The sequence below is a fragment of the Palaemon carinicauda genome, chromosome 19 (genome assembly GCF_036898095.1).
Source record: "Palaemon carinicauda isolate YSFRI2023 chromosome 19, ASM3689809v2, whole genome shotgun sequence".
NCBI classification, from domain to species: Eukaryota; Metazoa; Arthropoda; class Malacostraca; order Decapoda; family Palaemonidae; genus Palaemon; species Palaemon carinicauda.
The window spans coordinates 74,600,262-74,621,032 of NC_090743.1; the positions used below are offsets into that span (position 1 = coordinate 74,600,262).

The following is a 20,771-nucleotide window of genomic DNA, read 5'->3' on the forward strand; positions in this document are numbered from 1 at the left end:
TATAGAAAATTGCTCAATATTTTTTTTTTCTTTAAACGGACGTTGAAGCAAACGTTATTATATTAATTGTTTACTGTGTTGGATGAGGAAGTGGCGCTAGAATACAAAAGAAAAAAAAAATACTGTATATATCTGTATTTGTCTACTAAGAGTAAATACATAGAATATGGCTTTTATTTTGCAATGGACGTTGAAGCAAACGTTTACATTGAGTTAATTACCACAGCAAATTAAAGACAATCGATTTGTTATGACCGTGTTTAATTTTAAAAGCAAACGCGTCATGTTTTCTTACATGTCATTACTTACCAAAACGTTTTCAACGTAAATATAAAGTTAATGATTATATAAACTAAACGTTAGAAAACAGTTTCACAAAAAATCAATGAAACGTATGGGAGAAAAATATCTTTGTTTAAAGTGGAATATACAATTTTATAATAAAATCCATTAAACGTCTCTAATTAACGTTACTAAAAGGATGCACATCTAATGGAACGTTAGTACAAAAGTTATTTCGAAAAAACCTTTCTCAAACGTAAGTTATTTATTCTAGATTAAACATGAGGAAATACTTTACCATACAATAAATTCTAAAGTTAAAGGTAAATCTTCAAGAGTCTATGGAATTTGTAATACGATCTTACTAATAATCTATTTTCAAAACAAGGAAATTAACGCAAAGGTAATAAGGATTTTATACTATTGCCAAATCTTCGAGTCACTGGTCCACACATTTACGATATTCAGAAGTTACGTCAGTGGCTTGACACGAATAACCTCGTGCGAAAAATAGAAAAAAAAAAATAACAATAAATAAAATTTCATATTATCAAGAGAAGACTTACAATCCTCTTCATTCTAAGCTTACGTCTGAAAATTATAACTATATTCGTTATTCGTTTGCTTAACTTTTGTGCCACCAAAACTATCATTAAATATCAACATTGTAAGATTTGCCTGATCAAACGATGAAGTACAATTTCATATAATTAAAAAGGATAATTATGTTTATCTCTACCGACAGAGATTGTATCACCCACCGAATGAGATGTAGGCTCCGAGAAATCAAATAAAAGACAATAAGTCTCTTACACATTTTACAAGCCAGGTTCTATTGTTCAAAGAATCTGAGAGAAAGGAAACGAAACGAAAAGAAAAGAGAAAAGAGGAATAACGGAACATTTCGAACCAGCAAATCAGCTAAGTTCATCGACACCCTCTTGGATCACTCAAGGGTGAATAGAGTTCCTCCTTCAAACTCAGACACAGAACTGGCGTTCGAGGAATGACAGTGCATACGTGTATGTTTGCGTGCGTGATCAATAGATGATAACGTTGTTAAGAATAAATATGGTCCTCTTCAACTGTTGACATAGACGAACACGCTTGGTATCGAGAACGAACATGCAGTTTACCGAAATTAAATACGAGACCTCACTGTTTGTTTCGATAATATGCTTCATGGTCAGCGTGACAGATTCTGCGGCGTTAGCCACGCCCCTTTCTTCTATCGTCCCGCCCAGTCCAACCGATGAGTATGTGACTCTTTCGGTTTTAACAAACAGAAGTTCGACCAACATAACAGAGGATGGTAATAAAGATCAATTGAATCCAAATACGAGCGAATCCCTTACAACAGAGAAGAACGAATTCGAATCCCTACAGGTAAGTGATGATCTTAAGTTAACTAGTCACAAAGACAAATCGCCCGTGGAGACACAAACTCAAACAGATGAGAGAGAAAATCGTGAAGAATCTAACAAAACAGGGCTTTTGGAAGTACAAACTCAAAGGCCCAGAGCCTTAGAAGAAACGAGGAATCCTGGTTTGCTTACCTGGAGTTGGATTGGGGGCAGCACCAAACCGGTTGAAAGTACGCCTGCTAATTGGGAAGTGGCGGAGAAGATATCACTCGTTGATTCCTCAATGAAATTGACAACACTGTTTCCAAATATTTCTAGCTCTCATATTGGTAACGATAATACAAATACCGATGATGAATATGATAAAGACCCGACCACTAATCAACAAAGTGTAGTACAATCCATGAATACAGATTTATTTCGTAAAGAAAGTGTGAGTGATACCAATGTTTCCACTATCCATTACAGTACAAATTTTGCAAATTCAGATGGATATTCACAAATAGGTTATGTTAACGGAAATAAAGAGCCGGTTAAAGACAGCGATACTGGAAATTTAAGCAATAGAGACCTTATTGGTTATCAAGTAAACATTCACAGAGATAATTCATCTTCAGGCATTTATGGAAAAATGCCTTTATTTTCTGTTCAACAAGCAGAAATCATTGTTCACGATAGACTAAAGAATACCTCAAAAGTGCAAATATACAATCAAATGCATCCACCTCTACTCCACAATAACAGTCCAAACAATTCACATGATCTAGAGCAATCGAACTCTTTCAATAGTCAATGGGCTGAGAAACCTATTTTGTCTGGGCCCCCTAAGCAAGAAAATAATGCAAATATAGTCAAGTATGACATATTGCCGCATAGTATGAGTCCCAGTACACCTTCCAGCTCAGAAATTGGTGATAAATTTGTAAAATTTGATCTCCCACATTTCGTTGAGAAAACTAATGTTGATTTAGGCCCTGGGAGTGGAACAGTAGATGAAATCGAGAAAGATCTCCCGCCTTCTGTTTTATCAAACATGTTGAAATATTTCAATAATTTCTATGCTAATTCTTCAGACACGTCTTCTGAATCATATGGACACGTTCCATCTCCAGGTTATTATTTCCCTAATCATGTGAAATTTGATCAAAGTACACCAGAATACAATAACCAACATAGGCTGGGTACATATACAGTGAATAACTCAACTAAAATGGTTCAAGAAACATTTGAAAATTTTAGTCAGTTACCCGATCATTTCAATGTTGCAAATGACTCTTATGGTTCAAAAATATCTTCACATACCAATCCTACAACAACTGCAATGTCCTTATCCATGGTGAACCCAAATGTTATCATAAAAATTTCAGAACAATTGATGGACACGAAACGACCGATGCTAGGATCTAGCCAGTCTCTTTTTAAAAATTCCACACAGTCTCATCAACCTGAAAGATCAGAGATTGAGGATTCGCAGAACAGTGAGATCAGACCAACTGTAGCTTATGAACTTATATCTTCAAGCAATTACAGTTATGAAGAATTGTTCGACAAGACTAAGCCTTCTCTAGCAATTCTTAATACGACACCTAAATATGAAGAGCATACCAATGTTCCTGAAACTTCACAGAATAATTCTGTAAAAACTGCTTTATTGATAAAACCAGATCCCACAGAAAGAGATTCACCTGTGATCAGTGATCTTCCTGAAACACTCAATGTGACTATTGAAAATGTTCTTGAGAGTTCACAGAATAATTCTTTCAAAACTGCTCCGTTGATAAAACCAGATCCAGTAAAAACAGATTCACCAGTGATCAGTGATCTGCCTCAAATACTCAATGCAACTACTGAAGGTAGTGCTGAGCTTGCCTGGTTGCCACTTACATTGTTCACCAAAGCTAATGAAATCGGGAATACAACAGATGAGAGTCAAATTTTAGCTTTGAATCAGAAGTCAAATATATCCGATAATATACCTTCAAGTGATGTATCTCATTCAGATACTAATGCTGTCCTAACTTACCATTCTGGCTCAGGAATTCTTAACCAGACTATAACTAGTCAAACAAATATACTGGATGACTTCATGACATATCTCCTATCAATGGATTCTCCCATAAGTAGTGAACAAACTACATTGGAACCATTGTCACAGAAACTTAGTAACATTCCTTTGGATTTTACACAAAATCGGGATGATGATGTATTGCATAATTCTACATCTTTTTCTCCCATGCAGTCACTAGATAGTACCTCAAATTCAACGTCTGAAGAGAGTAGCATGGTGTCTGATCTCGAAATTTTAAAATATAACCAAACAGATCTGGAGGCTCAAGATTCTGAGGCTCCTTTTCTAGATACATTTGATCAAAGTCATGGAAACATAAACTCTTGGTCTTTATTGGAGTCATTAGTCAACAATAGTGGCTATACTCCGCCAACATTGAATATTGATTGTGAAATCTATGGACCATTGTCTCCTATCGTTGACTTCTACGGAAATTTGTTTCCTGGGTTAGAAAATCCTTGTAAGAACACATCACAGAAAGAGCGCAAAGATACTGAAAATAAAGTTGTGAATGAAGGTGAAGAGGTTTATTTGGTTACTTCAACTCTTCCAAATCACAACATTTCATCAGAAGAAATTACTACTGCAACTCTAGTTCCATCATCACCTGATTTTCCTGAAAATGTCTTTGCATCAAAAGTAAATCATGATAGTTTGAGCAGTTTTACAGATTTCAGTGCTGATATATTAAATAAGACATTTGCCAGTCTTTTTGATGAAGCCTCTTCAGAACTGAAAAATGCATATCCAATAAAACATCTGACTATGCCTTCTGAAACACAGATTAAAAAATGGTGGGAGCCATTAAAAGAAATTACAGCTGCTCCAGTTTTAGAAAATATTGCTAGTGTTATCAGTGTAAATATGCCAGTGTTTAATGACGAGTCATCTACCCACTCCACAATGGAAAAACATTCCTCTGACAACATTAGTATAAGATTACCATCATTTACAAGTGAACAAGTTACAGAGTCTCCACAAGCTAGTGCTGTAACTGTACATGCATCAAATACTCTTTCTTATGAGGTTTTACCCAATGCATCACTAAGCCATTTATTCACCAATATTACCAAAGATATTAATCAAGAACTAAAGAATTTAGTTACAACTGAATCTAGTTTGTCCACTGCATTAAGCATTGTGGGGTATAAAGCACTACCAACAGTCACTATGAGTCCTGGGGGAGGCAGTACTATAATCGTCAAATCAAAGATGCCAGAATCAGAACCACCTGAAGTGCATATACCTAATCCAGTGAATGTTTTTTCTCATATTTCTCCTACTTCTACCTCTACTACACCTCCTATTAAATCTCCTTCTGTTTTCTGGAGCCTATTTCCAAGTCCCGAAGCTATAAGGTCTTTTTCTGAGGTTGAACATTCAGTCTTCAATCAAAATTCCAGTTCTGAAGCTGAGACTTCAGGACATAAAAACGAATCATTTTTTATCATGTCTAGGGAGCCTCATTCTAATGTAACAGAATTTCCTCTCAAGAATTTTTCCACAACAATAATTTCCACCCAGATAGAGGAGAAAGGTTTCCATCCAACTACTCAAACAGCAGAACATGGTTCAGTTCCACTGCCCCATAATAATATATCACAAGAATTAGTACCTTTAATTAACCATACTGATTCTTCTTTACCAAAATCTTCTTCAGAGGATATTTGGACTTCTCTGTATCAAGAGTGGTTATCAGTTTCCCAATCAAACAGTTCCAAGTCTTCCATAGAAACATCAGCTGTAGCATCTCTTGACAAAAGCCCTACAAGAGTTATGACAAATATATCAACTCTCCTTCCTTATCAACAGACAACCGAATATATGATCACTTCAGGACAAACATCTGATAAGCCCAATGAAGATACCACTTATGATAAAACAGTGAGTGGGATTACAGGGCCAAATACCTCTCCATCTAACGTTGCAGGGTCAAATATAATTGAAACAACAACTGAAATTGAGTTTGGAGATGTTTTAGGATCCCTCTGGGATCTTAATGCCAAGGAAGTCCTACAACCAGAAAAAAATTCAGCAGTTAAATTTCCCCCTGTCAGAATGCCCATATCACAGCTCCCTACAGCAATTCCTTTATATACTATTGATAATCTAACAACTACCTCGTCGCCCTCCTCCTCCTCAACCACTGATAGATTTTCTGCCATGGTATACTCTGTCCATAATAAAGGATACAGCATAAAAGATAAACTCATGTCACCTTTCTCAATTGAGCAGTCCGAGAGCTCACATTTAAGCTCTGGAAACAAGACAAATAATGCAGTAACCAGCTTAATACATTCTTCTGATGGGGATATTTTGATACATAGTAGTTCAGAGGATATTCCAAAGACTGGAGGCACTGTCAAAGGGGAGGAAATCTTACCAACTGGGCAAAGTGAGGCAGGTAAAAATCATGCTCTAGCAATTTCTCCAATTAGGTCCTTTGTTAACAAAGTTACAGATCAGATTCTGAGCTTGCCAAAACTGTTTACTGGTAGTCAAAATGAAAAGAAAGTTATCGCAAACCCTGGAAGCCAAACATTCTCTACTCCTGAGAATTTAGTGACTGCACCAGGTCGAAGACCTTTTTATAATGGAAAACTTTCAAAACCAACATCATTCGTTCCCAGTGGGATACATTCATCAGCAGTCACTACTTCAGCTATACCTTCACAGATATATTATCCATTTGCCAATGAATCTAAAGTAAACCAACACCCTTTACTGGGTAACCATCGCCAGTATCATACACATGAAATATCCACGTCAACTAACAGACCTGTCATCATAGTCAAGAAAAAGGGAAGCAGAATTCATATCCCAGTTATGCCTTCTGCAGACTTTTCCTCTTTTAAGAGTCACAAACAAACATTACACTCAACACAGCCATCTTCTGACAATCCAGTCATGGATGTCGAACCTGGAAATAGGTTTGCAAGACCTCCAGTCTTTTCTGGAACCACTAGAAATATTCTAACCACTCGGCTACCTGTACGGAATTCCAATCGCCATAAGCCTTCAGTTAGCATAGAATCTAGAAATAGATACATTGCCACAAGTACTCCCAGTCTACCTTTGTTTACCAAGACTGCAACACTAAATGATCGAGGGCTAGGAGCAGCGCACACAACGCCATCTCTGAGACGCAAAGGCTGTGGGTCAAATTTACTAGATCGTCTGGAATATCTTCTGGGAAGAGAGTTAGTGATGGATCAGATGGGTGTTGGCGTTTACAGTGCAGTTGTTGAAAGGTGAGATTTATCATTCTATATATTTTGAAAAAAAAAAAAAGGACCTTTTCGTGTGGACTTTGCACCTATGACTTCAATCATTACTGGACGGATAAGCAAAGGACTTCTGACAATACTACACTACAAATTAATTTCGCAAAGGGACTTTCAAAAAGGTATGACTGACTGCCTTCAGCTCACATAGTGGAAATTGGTTAGATATATAGGTGGAAATTGCATAAAATATTATTCCCTTACTATAAATAAACATCTTTATTTATAATGAGCTAATAATAGTTGCCTCTGATAATTTAACTAATATCTAATAAGGTAACTTAGTATATCGTCTGTTACGATGATTTTCTTCTGAAGCTGCAGCATTCTAGCTTGCATAGGGATATCTAAAAGTGAGTTTTTTGGTGGTTTGGCGAAATCTACATCAACCCTCGTCAAAAAGATAAAATCTGATTAACGTGAAATCCAATCATACATATTAACTAGCCCCCCGAAAGCCTGTTGGTCCTGGACTATAAAAGTGCATAAAGAAGCAAATAAGTGATGAAATTAACGAATAAGTAATTAAATTTCACTTGCAAAATCGAAAATCTATTCAGTTTAGAAAAAATGAAGTTTTAAATACAGTAACAAGAACGAACTCCTCAGTGCGTTGTTTGCCAAATATACCACCGTAATCCCCTAATTAAAAGGGTTTACAAAAACGCTTGAATGCCAAAGTTATAAACTTCAATTATCCACTGGATTGCTTTATCCATTAGATTGCAAGTGATTTAGGAAAACTATTTACTTCACCGTTTCTACTGCATGGTATATTTCCTTGTCAGTTTCTCTTGGATGAAATTGCTGTTATTATTTTCGCTATTTTTCGTGTGTGTGGTTTTTAAAAACATTGAAGTAGGAAACAGACCTACGACTCATCAGACTCATTCCTAAATCACTAGAGCCACATTGCACTTTAATGACAATAATTATTGTCATACTATTGGGTTTTACGGGTTGCTCTTTACGAGACACTCCACCTCAGGTAATTGCTTCAAGAGTACACACACACACACAGATATACACACACACACACACACACATATATATATATATATACATATATATATGTGTGTATATATATACATACACACACACACACACACACACACACATATATATATATATATATATATATATATATATATATATATATATATATGTATATGTATGTATATATATATATATATATATATATATATATATATATATATATATATATATATATATATATATATATATATATATATCTGTGTATGTATGTATGTGTGTAAGAAAAAGAAATAGACATTTATTGAGAATGACAGAAAATATATGGGCACTAAGAGAAAAAAGAATGGATCCCTAGAGAATGTAATAAAGAAAGCGAAGAAAGAGAAGACGATGGATTGACGAACTAAGAAAATTTGCTGATATAGACTGGCATAGTTAGACCATAACGACACGAGGGGAAGGACATGTCTGAGACCTTTATTCTGCAGTGGACTAGTAACGGCTATGATGATAATCCTCAGAGATATGATAGGTAGATAGATAGATATAGTCACTAAGCTTGATATCAACTTATTCTTTTGCATTATACAGTATGTACGATATACAAATTGACCATCAATTTCCAATAATCTGAATTTTATGGGACTTGTTTAAATTTCTTTCTTGATTTTATAAAGAAATTTCTCGGATTTATGTTTTGTATTTCATTGATATCTTTTTTCCTATTTTTTTTTCTTATGAAACATTCTGTACATTTTAGGATCCATTTTGACTAAAGATAATGTTATGTTTTTAACTTGAACATGTTGACATAGTTCTTTACTATATACTTATATATATAACAGATCCATTCTAACGTTGTTACTGATCTTAAAATATTATATATTTTTTATTCACTACTTTCATGTAGTTTATTTATTTCTTTTCCTCACTGGGGTACTTTTCTTGTAAGGGCCCTTGGGCTTGTAGCATCCTGTTTTTCCAACTAGGGATGTATCTTACCTAGTAATAATAGATTCAAACTTGCAGCTAATGTTTTTATGTTGAATAGGTTGACATAAGTCTCACTCCATAGTTAAATGACAGATCTATTCCAATGTTATTACTCCTCTTAAGACATTTTGTTTTCTTTATTCATTACTTCTCATACAGTTTAATTATTTCCTAATTCCATTTCCAATAATAGTAATATTAATTATAACAACAACAACAACAACAACAACAATAATAATAATAATAATAATAATAATAATAATAATAATAATAATAATAATAATAGTAATAATAACGTTGTTACTGCTCTTAAAGATATACTACATTTTTATTCATTATTCCTCATATATAGGTTACATATTTCTTTTCTGCGCTGGGTTATTTTCCCATTGGAGCCCTAGCGCTTGTAGCCTCTTGCTTTTCCAACTAAGGGTGTAGCTTAGCTAATAATAGTAGTATGTAATTGTTAACGATAAATTTCAACAAAGCGCTCTTCCCTAACAGCATCCTAGCAGTAGAGTGTGACCTTCCAAGTAGAACACCTCCAGGGATTTCATCAGATATGACTGGAACCATTTCCTCAACTTACACGGATCAGATATCTCCTCCACTGCCTACGTCTTCAATATCTCCAACTCTAGGGATGGATGGATGGCTGAGTTTGGACGATATACGTAAAGATGTAAGTGCCATAGGAATGGGTGCTACTAACCAGTTTAGCTTTTAGATCTCTTGAAATTGAAGCTCTCTTGATGGACCTTGATGTCTATGAAGGTGTAGGCCCAAATTATATTTTCCCTTTGTGTTTTTTTTTGGTTCTTTTGTAAAGACTGTAATTTTTTTTTAGTTCCAAAGTTATCTTTTATTTTGTGCAAGTTAACAAAAAAGAGGTTCATTTAGCACTTGTTGGGGAATTGGTAATATTACTCCATTATGTTAATGTGTTTGTGGTAGCTCAAGTCCAGCTGATTACTGCCCAATTTCCATAACTCTTATATCAAAAGTTTATGAACGTCTCCTAGCAAAACGTCTAAATAGGTTTGCTGGAGGTAAACATTTGTTCCCTAGTTTGAAATTTGGCTTTTGTAAAGGCCTTGGAGCATGGGATGCCCTTCTTACAATCTCCAATGGTGTACAGAAATCCCTTGACTGGAGATAGGAAGTTCGTATACATGGCCTGGGTTTTAGTGCCGCCTTTGACCGTGTTAATCATGAGGCCCTTGTTTTCAAACTCAAACAGTTGGGAGTGGGTGGGTCTTTGCTTAGCATCCTAATTGAATTTTTAAGTAATATATCGAAAACAGTTGTTGTTGAAGGGCGCCATAGTGAGTATTGGAATGTAATATCTGTTGTTCCTCGGGGTATTGCTCTTAGTCCATTACATTTCATACTATATACACATGCCATGTGGTTTGCCTAGAAAAATAACTCGTTGCATATGCAGATGATGCTACTCTTTTTGCATCAATTCCATCTACTGAATGTAGATCTGAGTTACTGAATACCTTAATAGAGATTTAAGTAAAATTGGTGCATGGTGCAAATTATGGGGCATGAAGTTGAATCCTAACATCGAGGACAGTGGGTCCCTAACATCCGAATCTCAGCATTGATAATGTTTCTTCAACACTATATGACTTGAAATTTTTGATGTGACTCTCGACAGCAAATTTACCTTTTAGAAACACAATAGGTCTGTCTCTTCTTCAATTGCAAAAAAGAAACTGGCTTATTGAGAAAGTCTTGTAAGATTTTTGGGATCAATCTATTCTGAAGAAATATTTTAATTCTTTCATTCTACTTTATTTCAAGTATTGTTCATCTGTCTGATCTTCATCCGCTGATTCCCCTCTTGATTTGTTGGACAGGAACTTATGGTCTATTAAATTTCTTATTCCTGATCTAGATATTAATCTCTGGCAGCGTCGTTCAATTACTTCGTTATGCATGTTGCATATATAATTCTGACTATACTTTACATTCAGATCTTCTCAGACAGTACCATACTTTTCGTAACACTTGGTTTGCAGTTAATTCTAATAGTTATGCCTTCTCCATTACAAGGCTTAATACTACACAATATTCTAGAAGGTTTTTATTCTAGCTGTTACGAAGTTGTGGAATGGTCTTCCTAATCAGGTAGTTGAATCAGTAGAACTTAAAAAGTTCAAACTTGCACCAATCTTCTTTTTTTTTATGTTGAACAGGCTGACGTAAGTCTCATTATCTTTTATAAATGAAATATTGGTTTTTAATGTTACTATCCTTAAAATATTTTATTTGAATTATTCATTATTTCTTATATAGTTTATTTATTTCCTTAATTCCTTTCCTCACTTGCTTATTTTTCTCTGTTAGAGCCTTTGGGCTTATATATAAGCATCTTGTTTTTCTAATTAGGGTTGAAGCTTAGCTAGTAATAATGATGATTATATCTACTATTTGCGACATACCATGTTTCGCTACACGTGTTAGCCCTATGGGCCAGTAATTTTGCATTATTTTAATTACCTAATTAATCACTTAGGTTAAACTGGTTTTTGCTAGGGCTTGTCTTGCTTCGCTCGTGATTTAACATTATTTCACTGCTCCTCTGTTCTTGCAGGTGGTACATGGATGTGCTGCTCACTCCATCCGAGTGGGATAGTGTTTTGGCGTTGTTTCAATTATCTAATTAACCACTTAGTTCAAAATAGTTTTTACTCCTTTCCTTTTATAATAGTAAATGTCTATTTTATCATATTTCAAAATACCAACTGTTGGTTGATAAAAATGGAAGATAGATATCAAACTATAGCAGAAAATGGGAGGTAGATATATCATGGTAGCACCTTGAAATATCATTATGATATGCTTTTGCCATACTGGAATACTAATACTAAATGGATATAAAACTGTAGGCGACTCAAATGACAATATTTAAAACATCACCTCTTTCACAATTTAAATATGAGAGAATATTTATATTTACAAAATATAAATAAAAGTTAGTCTGATACATCAGATAATTCCAGGCTAGCTACACTTTGACTATTTTGGTATTCTAATATGTTGTTTGTTATTTAAATATATTAATATTTTATCAAAATTGAATATCCTTAAGTGTTGACATTGATAAATTCTCCCTATCCTCTAATTGTTAAAGACTATATTGCCCTCATCTATGATTATTAGAATTAGTCTTTAACATAGATGGATGCAAACAGTAAATAAAGTTAATTTCCTTAAAATTTCAGGAAGAGGAGAAATTGAGTCTGAAGACGACTTCTTCTCCAACTGATGGCCTAGTCACAAATAATCAACTTCCTTCGGATGATTCATTGTCCCCAATTGCTGCTTTCTTATCAGCTATGCCATCTCCAGTTCCTGTTCATACAACTACTGAATCATCTGTAAATTCATCAACATCATTATCATCTCTGGCTTTTCATGAGACTCCTACTTCGAATACAAATCCTCTAATGGCTATTGAAACTAGAATAAATTCCTCATCTATGGTGTCCTCTCCATCATCCCTAGCTAATACTGATATAGCGATCGCCAGAAATGATTCTCCAGTTTCATCCAACCTAGATGTAGTCCCAAGTTTCAATTCCTCTCCGGAAACGTCACTTCTTCAGTCTAGTAATATTTCAAGTTTGTTACCTGAAAATAGCACAGCTGAAGTTCAAGCAACTTCAGCCATGCGAAGATCTTTCTTGCACGACGGTCACAAGAAATTGATGCGGAGGGCTGTAGGAATGGCAGCACTGAACAGCCTAGCTCTGGCCAAAGGTAAGGGCCCGACCAGACCAAGCGCAGCTAGCGGCGAGGTTAGCGACTAGGTTAGCGGCAAGAGGTTATGGCGGCAAATTGAAACCTTAATTATATATCTTATGTAGGTGGGCAGATAGGAGGCGCGGGAAGCCTCGCGCCTCCTATCTGACCACCTACATAAGATACCTAAGGTTTCAATTTTCCGCGGGAACCTCTTGCCGTTAACCTCGCCGCTAGCCGTGCTTGGTCTGGCCGAGTCTTAAGAGGGACTGAATTCTTTTTTTTTTTTTTTTTTTTTTTTTTGTATTTTCATATTAGGATATCAAAATATTACCAAGGATTTGAAAATATCTAATTTCACATGTATATAATTTGATATAGTAATTTGCTGGCAAATTAAGTCACTATGAATTATAGAGAGATTAATTTCAAGTTATGAGCTACAACAGATTCAAGTTTGTATTGAGGTTTCAAAATAAAGTTCTAGTAACCATCAAATACGAAGATCTAGATCTTATAGAAAAATAACTTAAGCTAAACTTATTCATATTTTTATTGAAGAGGATGTCAATGGAAGTTGATTGTAACTTCGCAATTCTTAAATTACAAATAGAAGTTTTACTACAGTAGATGATACCTAGATTTAATAAAATTATGCCTGACCTCAAACAGGATATGTTTATTGATAATTTATGCAAATTAGTTTTATTCAGCAAGAACAATCATTATTAATGAACATCTATAGTAGTTCACTTTTTTAGAATGTTATGTCAGGTTATTTACTTTCTCATTACTTATCGCAAATAATCGTAAAGAAGGACTTTTTAAGTAACTAAAATGCCAAGCAGGATGTAAATTATGCTAAGCTAGTAGGCTGCAATTACAGAACAAGAAGTAAAACTTTTTTGTCCGAGATAAGATACATTCACATCGAAGATGCCTTAGAATGGATCACTTTGTTGAAGACTGCATGCCGCAGTGAACTTTAGGGATACAGTACAGTAGGCCTACACTTTGTTGAATCTTACCGAAGAATACCGGTAGCCGGTTGTAGTTAAGTGATTTATATATAAAAAAAAGAGTTTTCTAGCCTTCTACAGGTCACCACATAAAAATAGAAGTAAATGATAGGGAAATTATAGCTTTAACGCTTATACTTAACAGCATTTACTTCTCCAAACAGCAATGCCTTTAGAAAACGAAGATGAAGGAAGCCATTTGACCGTTTCATCAAGAGAACTTACCACGAATATATTCGGTTTTGAAACCATCTTGACAGCTTTAGTTTATCTCTCTTTCGGAATATTCCTGTACCAAATGATCCAAAGAGCCGTAGGGGCCAAAATCATGGGTCTACCTTTAGACAACTTTATCACAAATGGAGGGAGAAGCTTCAGTGTGGATGGAAGTCGTGTCTTTAATGAAGAACCTATTGACTCGTATAATACGTTGTTGTTTCAAGCCTTGAGGAAAGTACGTGAACGTCATTACGATGTATATTTGAATTATACTCACGTATTTGTAATAAACACTTAGATGATGAACACAATACAGAATAGAATAAACTAAGTTCTATTGATATTGGTGATAGAAGTATATACTAATTTCAATTTCAGGTTCCAAACATTGCTTCCAAAATCCTCTTGGAAGAAGGAAAGACATTGGAAGTACAAGCAAAATCCCCTTCGTGTCTTCCACTTTATCTGTGTAGAGTCACCTCACAGCGATACCACCAGAGAGATCACGAAAATGTAACTGAATCTGAGCATTCTTCCATGTTTCATCACGCGCTGTTGACTTCTGCTGTTAGGTAAGATGGAAACGTTATCAACCTCTTTACCTTCATCTATGTTAACAGCATGTTAACTATCATTATCAATAGTCTTTATATCACTTCTTGGATGTTTTAGTTTTCATATAATCATGCTCTGAGAAAACATTAAGCACAAATTATTCAAAATTTTCAAAAAGTGTAAATTAGGAAAATAATTATTTAGTAATTGTAGTTACATCTAGAATTAATTACATTATTAGTATTTTCTTTATATATTAAACTAATCCTTATGATCATTATTGGCATCCATAAAAACAAGACTAAAATAGATTAGTTTGTCTTCTCAGGAAATAGGCACTCCGAGAAAATATTAATAAAATATCGATGCTTTCAAAACAAAATGTCAATATTAGACCTAAAAAGGATGATTTCACAATAATCTCATAACTCATCTGATTCCAGCACACTCGTATCTACATGGTCAGGTCAGAATCCAAGTGAATTATTGATGGCGACCTTCACTGGAGCTCTGGGTCTTCCCTGCATTTTTGAAGAAGCCACCTGCTCTGATAAACTTTAAGATGGACGATTTGGTAAAACACCAACGTTCAAAAGATCTTCCGTTATTAACCTAACCTAATCTAAAATTATGTAAGCCTACATAATAATGCGACATAAGAGCTTCATATAACGAACGTTTCAGTATTCATAAAAATTCTTTTGCTCGTCAATGTTATTTTCTGATGGTAGACAAAGTACGCCTCTTGTAGTTCAAATTTTGGGCATTATATCAGATTTTATAAGGATGACATGTAAAAACGTAGCGTTATATATGCACGCAAATCGCAATGAGTTACACTCAACTTCTCGTAGGTAGTTTATTTTTTTTTCATTCATCTTGTAGGAAATATTGAATCTCAGAGAGAAAAGTAATTATGCAACCATATCTATAATTGGTTTTGGTGTCGTAGTCATGTCATGATCAAATTTCAAGGTAAAAATTTCCATTATTAGGAACATCTAGTCAGGGGATGGGCCAGTTGATAAATTACATCAATTTCAAAGTGTTTGAGAGAAATATATCTTTTATTTTTTTTTATTTTGTTAAAACAATCAGAACGATAATTTCTTCGATGGAAAAAGACTTTTCCAAACTTAACAGGCATAATCATAGAAATCTTATATAAAACAAACGGTGATTGTTTACAACATCACGCTCTCCATTTACTCCAAAATAATGCATTCCTGCAGTCCCCATCTTCTTGCACAGTAACTAAGTGGTTATTTAAATTCTGGGAAAGCAATAATTAGCAAGATATGTTGAGGAAGGGGGAAGGGGTTATAAAAAGAAAATAGCTCGGTTTCCTCGCCAAACGACTTGGAACAGACATGTCAACATAGTCAACCAAACAGAATTCGTGATGCCAGCGTACATAAACAGAAGTTCGTGATGCCAGCGTACATTTGATATACTGTATATTCAAAATATACTTAATAAAAAATTGAGTGATTACTCAAAAGTGTCACTATTTGTAAATTGCATATTTAATGGACACTTTTGAGTAATTAATCCATCTTTAATTTAGTATATTTTGAATATACAGTACATCAAATGTAAGCTGGCATCACGAACTTCTGATTATCTACACTGGAATCACGAATTCTGTTTGGATGACTATGTTGACATGTCTGATCCAAGCCGTTTAGTGAGGAAACCGAGCTATTTTCTTTTTATAACCCCTTCCCCCTTCCTCAACATATCTTGCTAATCATTGCTTTCTCAGAATTTAAATAACCACCTAATTACTGTGCAAGAAGATGAGAACTGCAGTATTGCATTATTTTGGAGTAAATGGAGAGCGTGATGTTGTTAACAATTACCAAAAAGACTAATTTGCAATAATCATATATAACAAAATAATAATGTTGATTACCAAAAACGATGACATTTTGATACATTCCAGTCATGGCCTTTAAAATATATATATATTTTTTTCTAGGTGGTCATGATTCAAAATCTATTAGTTATTTTGTTGAACACAATACTGAAGACCTATAGTACAGACGGAGCAATATGGAACTGCAAAGCACCAAATGGTCACATCCGCTCTCCATTGAAATGATCATAAGGTATATCCACATTACTAGAAAAGAATAAATGGATGAACGTCGTAAAGCACAGGCAATTATAAGGAGTAGGCTACTAAAATCGTTATTTCCTACTTGAAGAATTCCTCATCTGTCTTAGATAGATTTTGTAAGGCATCATGAAAAAAGAAGCACCTGAGACAAATCAATTTGTTGTTTCCTATATTTATTATCATATTTTATATGTTTTTATATAAATGTTAATAAAGTTGAAACTAGTATATGCTTTTACATTCTGATTTCCTGGATCCTGAATAATAATTGTTATTATTATTAGCTAAGCTACAAACCTCATTGGAAAAGCAGGATGCTAATAGCCCAGTGAGAAAAGGAAATGAGCAAACCGATAGAAGTGTGCCCGGGTGTTTCCTCAAGCAATAGAACTAACCCAAGGCAGTGGAAGGACATGGATCAGGTACAGAGGCAATGGCACTACCAAAGACTGGAGAAGCAGTAAAAATTTAGCTTAACGATTTAGTTAATATTCTTGGCAAACTTAGAGCTAGCAATAATGAGAATAAACTTATCTGATCACAAACCTTTAACTAAAGGATAGAATGATGTTCCATCACTTGGCTTTTACCTTTACATTATTCTCGGGGTGGGAGCATAACCCGAGTCTCTATTGTACGTGTGTTATGGTTTCAACTATAAAAAGGCCTTATCAAACCTGAAGATAATAAATGAATTGAATAAATTTGGAACATGAAATAAAAAAAGATGTTCTTAAAATAGGTAAAAATAGTCAAGCTAATAAATTTTAAATCTACATACATTTTCAACATAATATGATTGAGAGAAGTGCTGTTCCTAATATGTATGTATCTATCATGGTACTTCCCCCGATTTTGGAGGTTAGCCAACATTAAAAAAAAAAAAAGAACAAAGGGGCATTTTTCTTCACTTCGTTCTTCCCGGCATAACGAGAGATTCAACCGAGTTTTGCTGTTACTACTAGGGTGCCAAAGCCCACCCTCTCCTCGTTATTCACCTCAATGAAGCTTCATATGCTGAATCCCCTACCTTGGCAGTAACTAAGATAACCAGAGGAAGCAGCAGGGCCTACCGGAACTGTGGCACAATTGTTCGCCATTCATTCCTAGTTCTGGCACACTCTTTTGTCTCTCACATCTATCCTCCTATCACCCAGAGCTTTCTTCACTCCGTCCATCTACCAAAACGTTGGCCCTCTTCTTGTACTTCTCCCACCAACTCTTGTATTCACACCTTCTTCAGCAGACAGCCATTTTCCATTCTCTCTACATGGCTAAACCACCTCAACACATTCATATCCACTCTAACTGCTAATTTCTTTCATAAACCTGTTCTCACACTCACAACTTTGTCCCTAACCCTATTAATCTAAATACACCAGCCATACTCCTCAGACACTTCATCTCGAACACATTCAATTTCTGTCTCTCCGTCACTTTCATACCCCACTACTTCGATCCATACATCACAGTTGGTACAATTACTTTCTCATACAAAACTCTCTTTCTTTAAATTCATTCCTAACCCTCTATTCTTTGCCACTCCTTTCACTGTCCCCAACATTCTACATCCTTCATTCACTCTGATGTACAGTTACTGTAGGTGTCAAAATTGATGTTACAAATTGCGAAATTCGTGGAGTTGCCGGTTAGTATATTTCATTCCAATTATTGCTATCCTGTTTATCTGATAATAAGTATCAATAATCAACTTTAGAATCAAAGAAGGTATTCCCAAAGTGAATGGTCACTGTTAGCTCAATAATTGTTTATTAAGATCCCCAGGCAAAATCACACAAAGACAAGAGCTTCTAACCGGCTGGCTTACACATAAATCTTGTCTTTGTGTGATTTCGCCTGGGGCTCTGATCCCGAGGTTTTTAAGAGAATCGAGACCTTAATGTATAAAAAATATATGTCTTATTTGAATATGAAAAACACGTCTAAATGTGCAAAATTTATCATATATATATATATATATATATATATATATATATATATATATATATATATATATATATATATATATATATATATATATATATATAAAACGGCTTTTGAGCGAAGCGAAAAATCTATTTTTGGGTGAGATGTGATGGAAGTTCCTATAGGGTAGCTTCCTAGGGTATATTACAACTACGGCGATATTCCCAGAGAATTTACCTTAAGGTACCAGAATTCTAACTCCTGGAGCGAGTATCCCTCGTGAAAGGGATATCGCGACATATCAGAGGACGTATTCTAGACACGTCACATGGCAATCTACGACCTGGACAGAGATTTCGTCTCGTAGGAGGTGATTGACGAGATACGAATTCTGGAAAGAAAAAGGGGAGCCGCTCCCAAGGCTTCCCTATCCCCCGATTCGTATGCGTGCCTGGCGCCAATCCTGGCGCCATCTGTATTCCTTGTAGCGTACACGAGGTGCTACAGATACTGTATGTAGGGAGGGGTCCTACAGCCCTTTCTTAGAAAGGCAAGGGCGGGTCCATCAGGACGACATGGCCATCTCACCCAAAAATAGATTTTTCGCTTCGCTCAAAATCCGTTTTTTGGGCTCAAGCTATGTCGTCCTGATGGAAGTGTACCAGAGCATTACTGTATCTGTGGATTCTCAGAACGTGCCGTACTCCCCGGAGGTAATTTTTTCCCGGTCGACTAGACCTAGAGACCTAAGATGTTACCGTTATACATCTTTTCAACTAACTATAAACTATGTTAGAGCTTCCTGCCCCCTACAGGGAAGAGTCCTACTAGACTCTGGAAAGTCTCGAAGAGTACATGTATCTATGTATGAATACCAGGCAAGCTAATATAGTGGTCTCGCCCTATATTAAGTAAAGCATAGTTTGTATAGAACCACTGCGTCAATATATATTGACCAGTAATCCACACAATACTTGTATTGGACAAAGGTTTATATCTGCATAGGAAGAAACTAATAAAACCGCCCTCGTCCCTTTATGGGACGGAGTCCTCCCATTAGGGGACTACATAAACCAATGCAACATAGCTTGCATAACAGAACAATTCTACCAGAATTATCCCAGATAAGATACATAGAATTAAAATGCTCAATTATACCAATAAATTGACACAGGTGAAAGAGACGCAAGGTTCTCAAGAACAAGTTTATTGACAGATAATAAACAGACAGGTTAACAACAAATATATATATATATATATATATATATATATATATATATATATATATATATATATATATATATATATATATATATATATATATATATATATATATATATATATATATATATATATATATATATATATATATATATAAAAGAGGATAACCCAAAACTTTAAGCATAAGTATGATAGTAAACAGAACTTGTTTATCTGAAAGAAAAACCATTAAACACCACTTTAATAAGATACCAAGGTATCAAGTCATAAAAGTCTGTATTACAAATCAATCACATTAGCGTTAGAAACGCTCGGCACACATGTCTGAACTTATGCTAGGTTCACCTTTGAAAGAAGGAACAGTCTATATGGGCACTTGGTGCCCTCATTTAGTTTGTAGTACAGTATGTACCTACACACTCACCCTGGACTTAATCGTCCCAATTAAGACCACTGTTCCTCGCAGAGTTAAACAGTAGGGTTAACTACACGACCCACTGCTACCACAGATCTCTTAAGTTCCTCTACTTGCTTCGCATAGTGGCGAAAGAACACCCTGGAAGATTTCCAGCCCGTGTATGAACGGAGATGTTCAAAATCCATACAATTAAAGAAATTTAGGGATGAGGCAACTTTCCTCGGATCGTGACCTGCGGGTGTACTGTCAGGATCCGCTCTGCGAATAAAATATGTGATTTTCGCTCTGAGTTGATTCAGAGATAAATTTGAGCCTGATGTTTCTCCCCTGAATAGTTGACCACCCTTGAAGTCTGAAGTTCTACGAAGATAGACCTTTAGGCATTCTACTGGACATAGAGATGCATCTTCTTTCAGAGGGCAGATTCTCCAGGGACCCCACCTGTTGGTGGGTAACTCATACTTGGCGAGAAACGTAGGATCCGGAAACAGGTTCAGCTCCCCCCCATCCAGGAACTGAACACGACCTGCCTCTCTCGAGAGGGCTAC

General features: G+C 35.3%; 2 protein-coding genes across 2 annotated transcripts; both read left to right on the forward strand.

The window, feature by feature from the left end:
- Positions 1-1,464: 1,464 nt before the first annotated feature.
- LOC137659069 (serine-rich adhesin for platelets-like) lies at positions 1,465-5,123 on the forward strand. The gene is made up of 2 exons (XM_068394158.1): positions 1,465-4,968; positions 5,118-5,123. The coding sequence occupies exons 1-2, from the start codon at positions 1,465-1,467 to the stop codon at positions 5,121-5,123; spliced, it is 3,510 nt and encodes a 1,169-aa protein (XP_068250259.1).
- Positions 5,124-5,157: 34 nt separating this feature from the next.
- LOC137658272 (uncharacterized) lies at positions 5,158-15,672 on the forward strand. The gene is made up of 6 exons (XM_068392945.1): positions 5,158-6,965; positions 9,492-9,669; positions 12,224-12,761; positions 13,927-14,216; positions 14,360-14,553; positions 14,980-15,672. The coding sequence occupies exons 1-6, from the start codon at positions 5,164-5,166 to the stop codon at positions 15,095-15,097; spliced, it is 3,120 nt and encodes a 1,039-aa protein (XP_068249046.1). The 5' UTR covers positions 5,158-5,163; the 3' UTR covers positions 15,098-15,672.
- Positions 15,673-20,771: the final 5,099 nt, after the last annotated feature.

Excerpts from the sequence above, each read along its gene's own strand:
- LOC137659069 (XM_068394158.1), top strand. The coding sequence starts at position 1,465 with ATGGTCAGCGTGACAGATTCTGCGGCGTTAGCCACGCCCCTTTCTTCT.
- LOC137658272 (XM_068392945.1), top strand. The coding sequence starts at position 5,164 with ATGTCTAGGGAGCCTCATTCTAATGTAACAGAATTTCCTCTCAAGAAT. Across the intron at positions 14,217-14,359 it reads TGTTTCAAGCCTTGAGGAAA|GTTCCAAACATTGCTTCCAA; the intron begins GTACGTGAACGT and ends TTTCAATTTCAG. Across the intron at positions 14,554-14,979 it reads CTGTTGACTTCTGCTGTTAG|CACACTCGTATCTACATGGT; the intron begins GTAAGATGGAAA and ends ATCTGATTCCAG.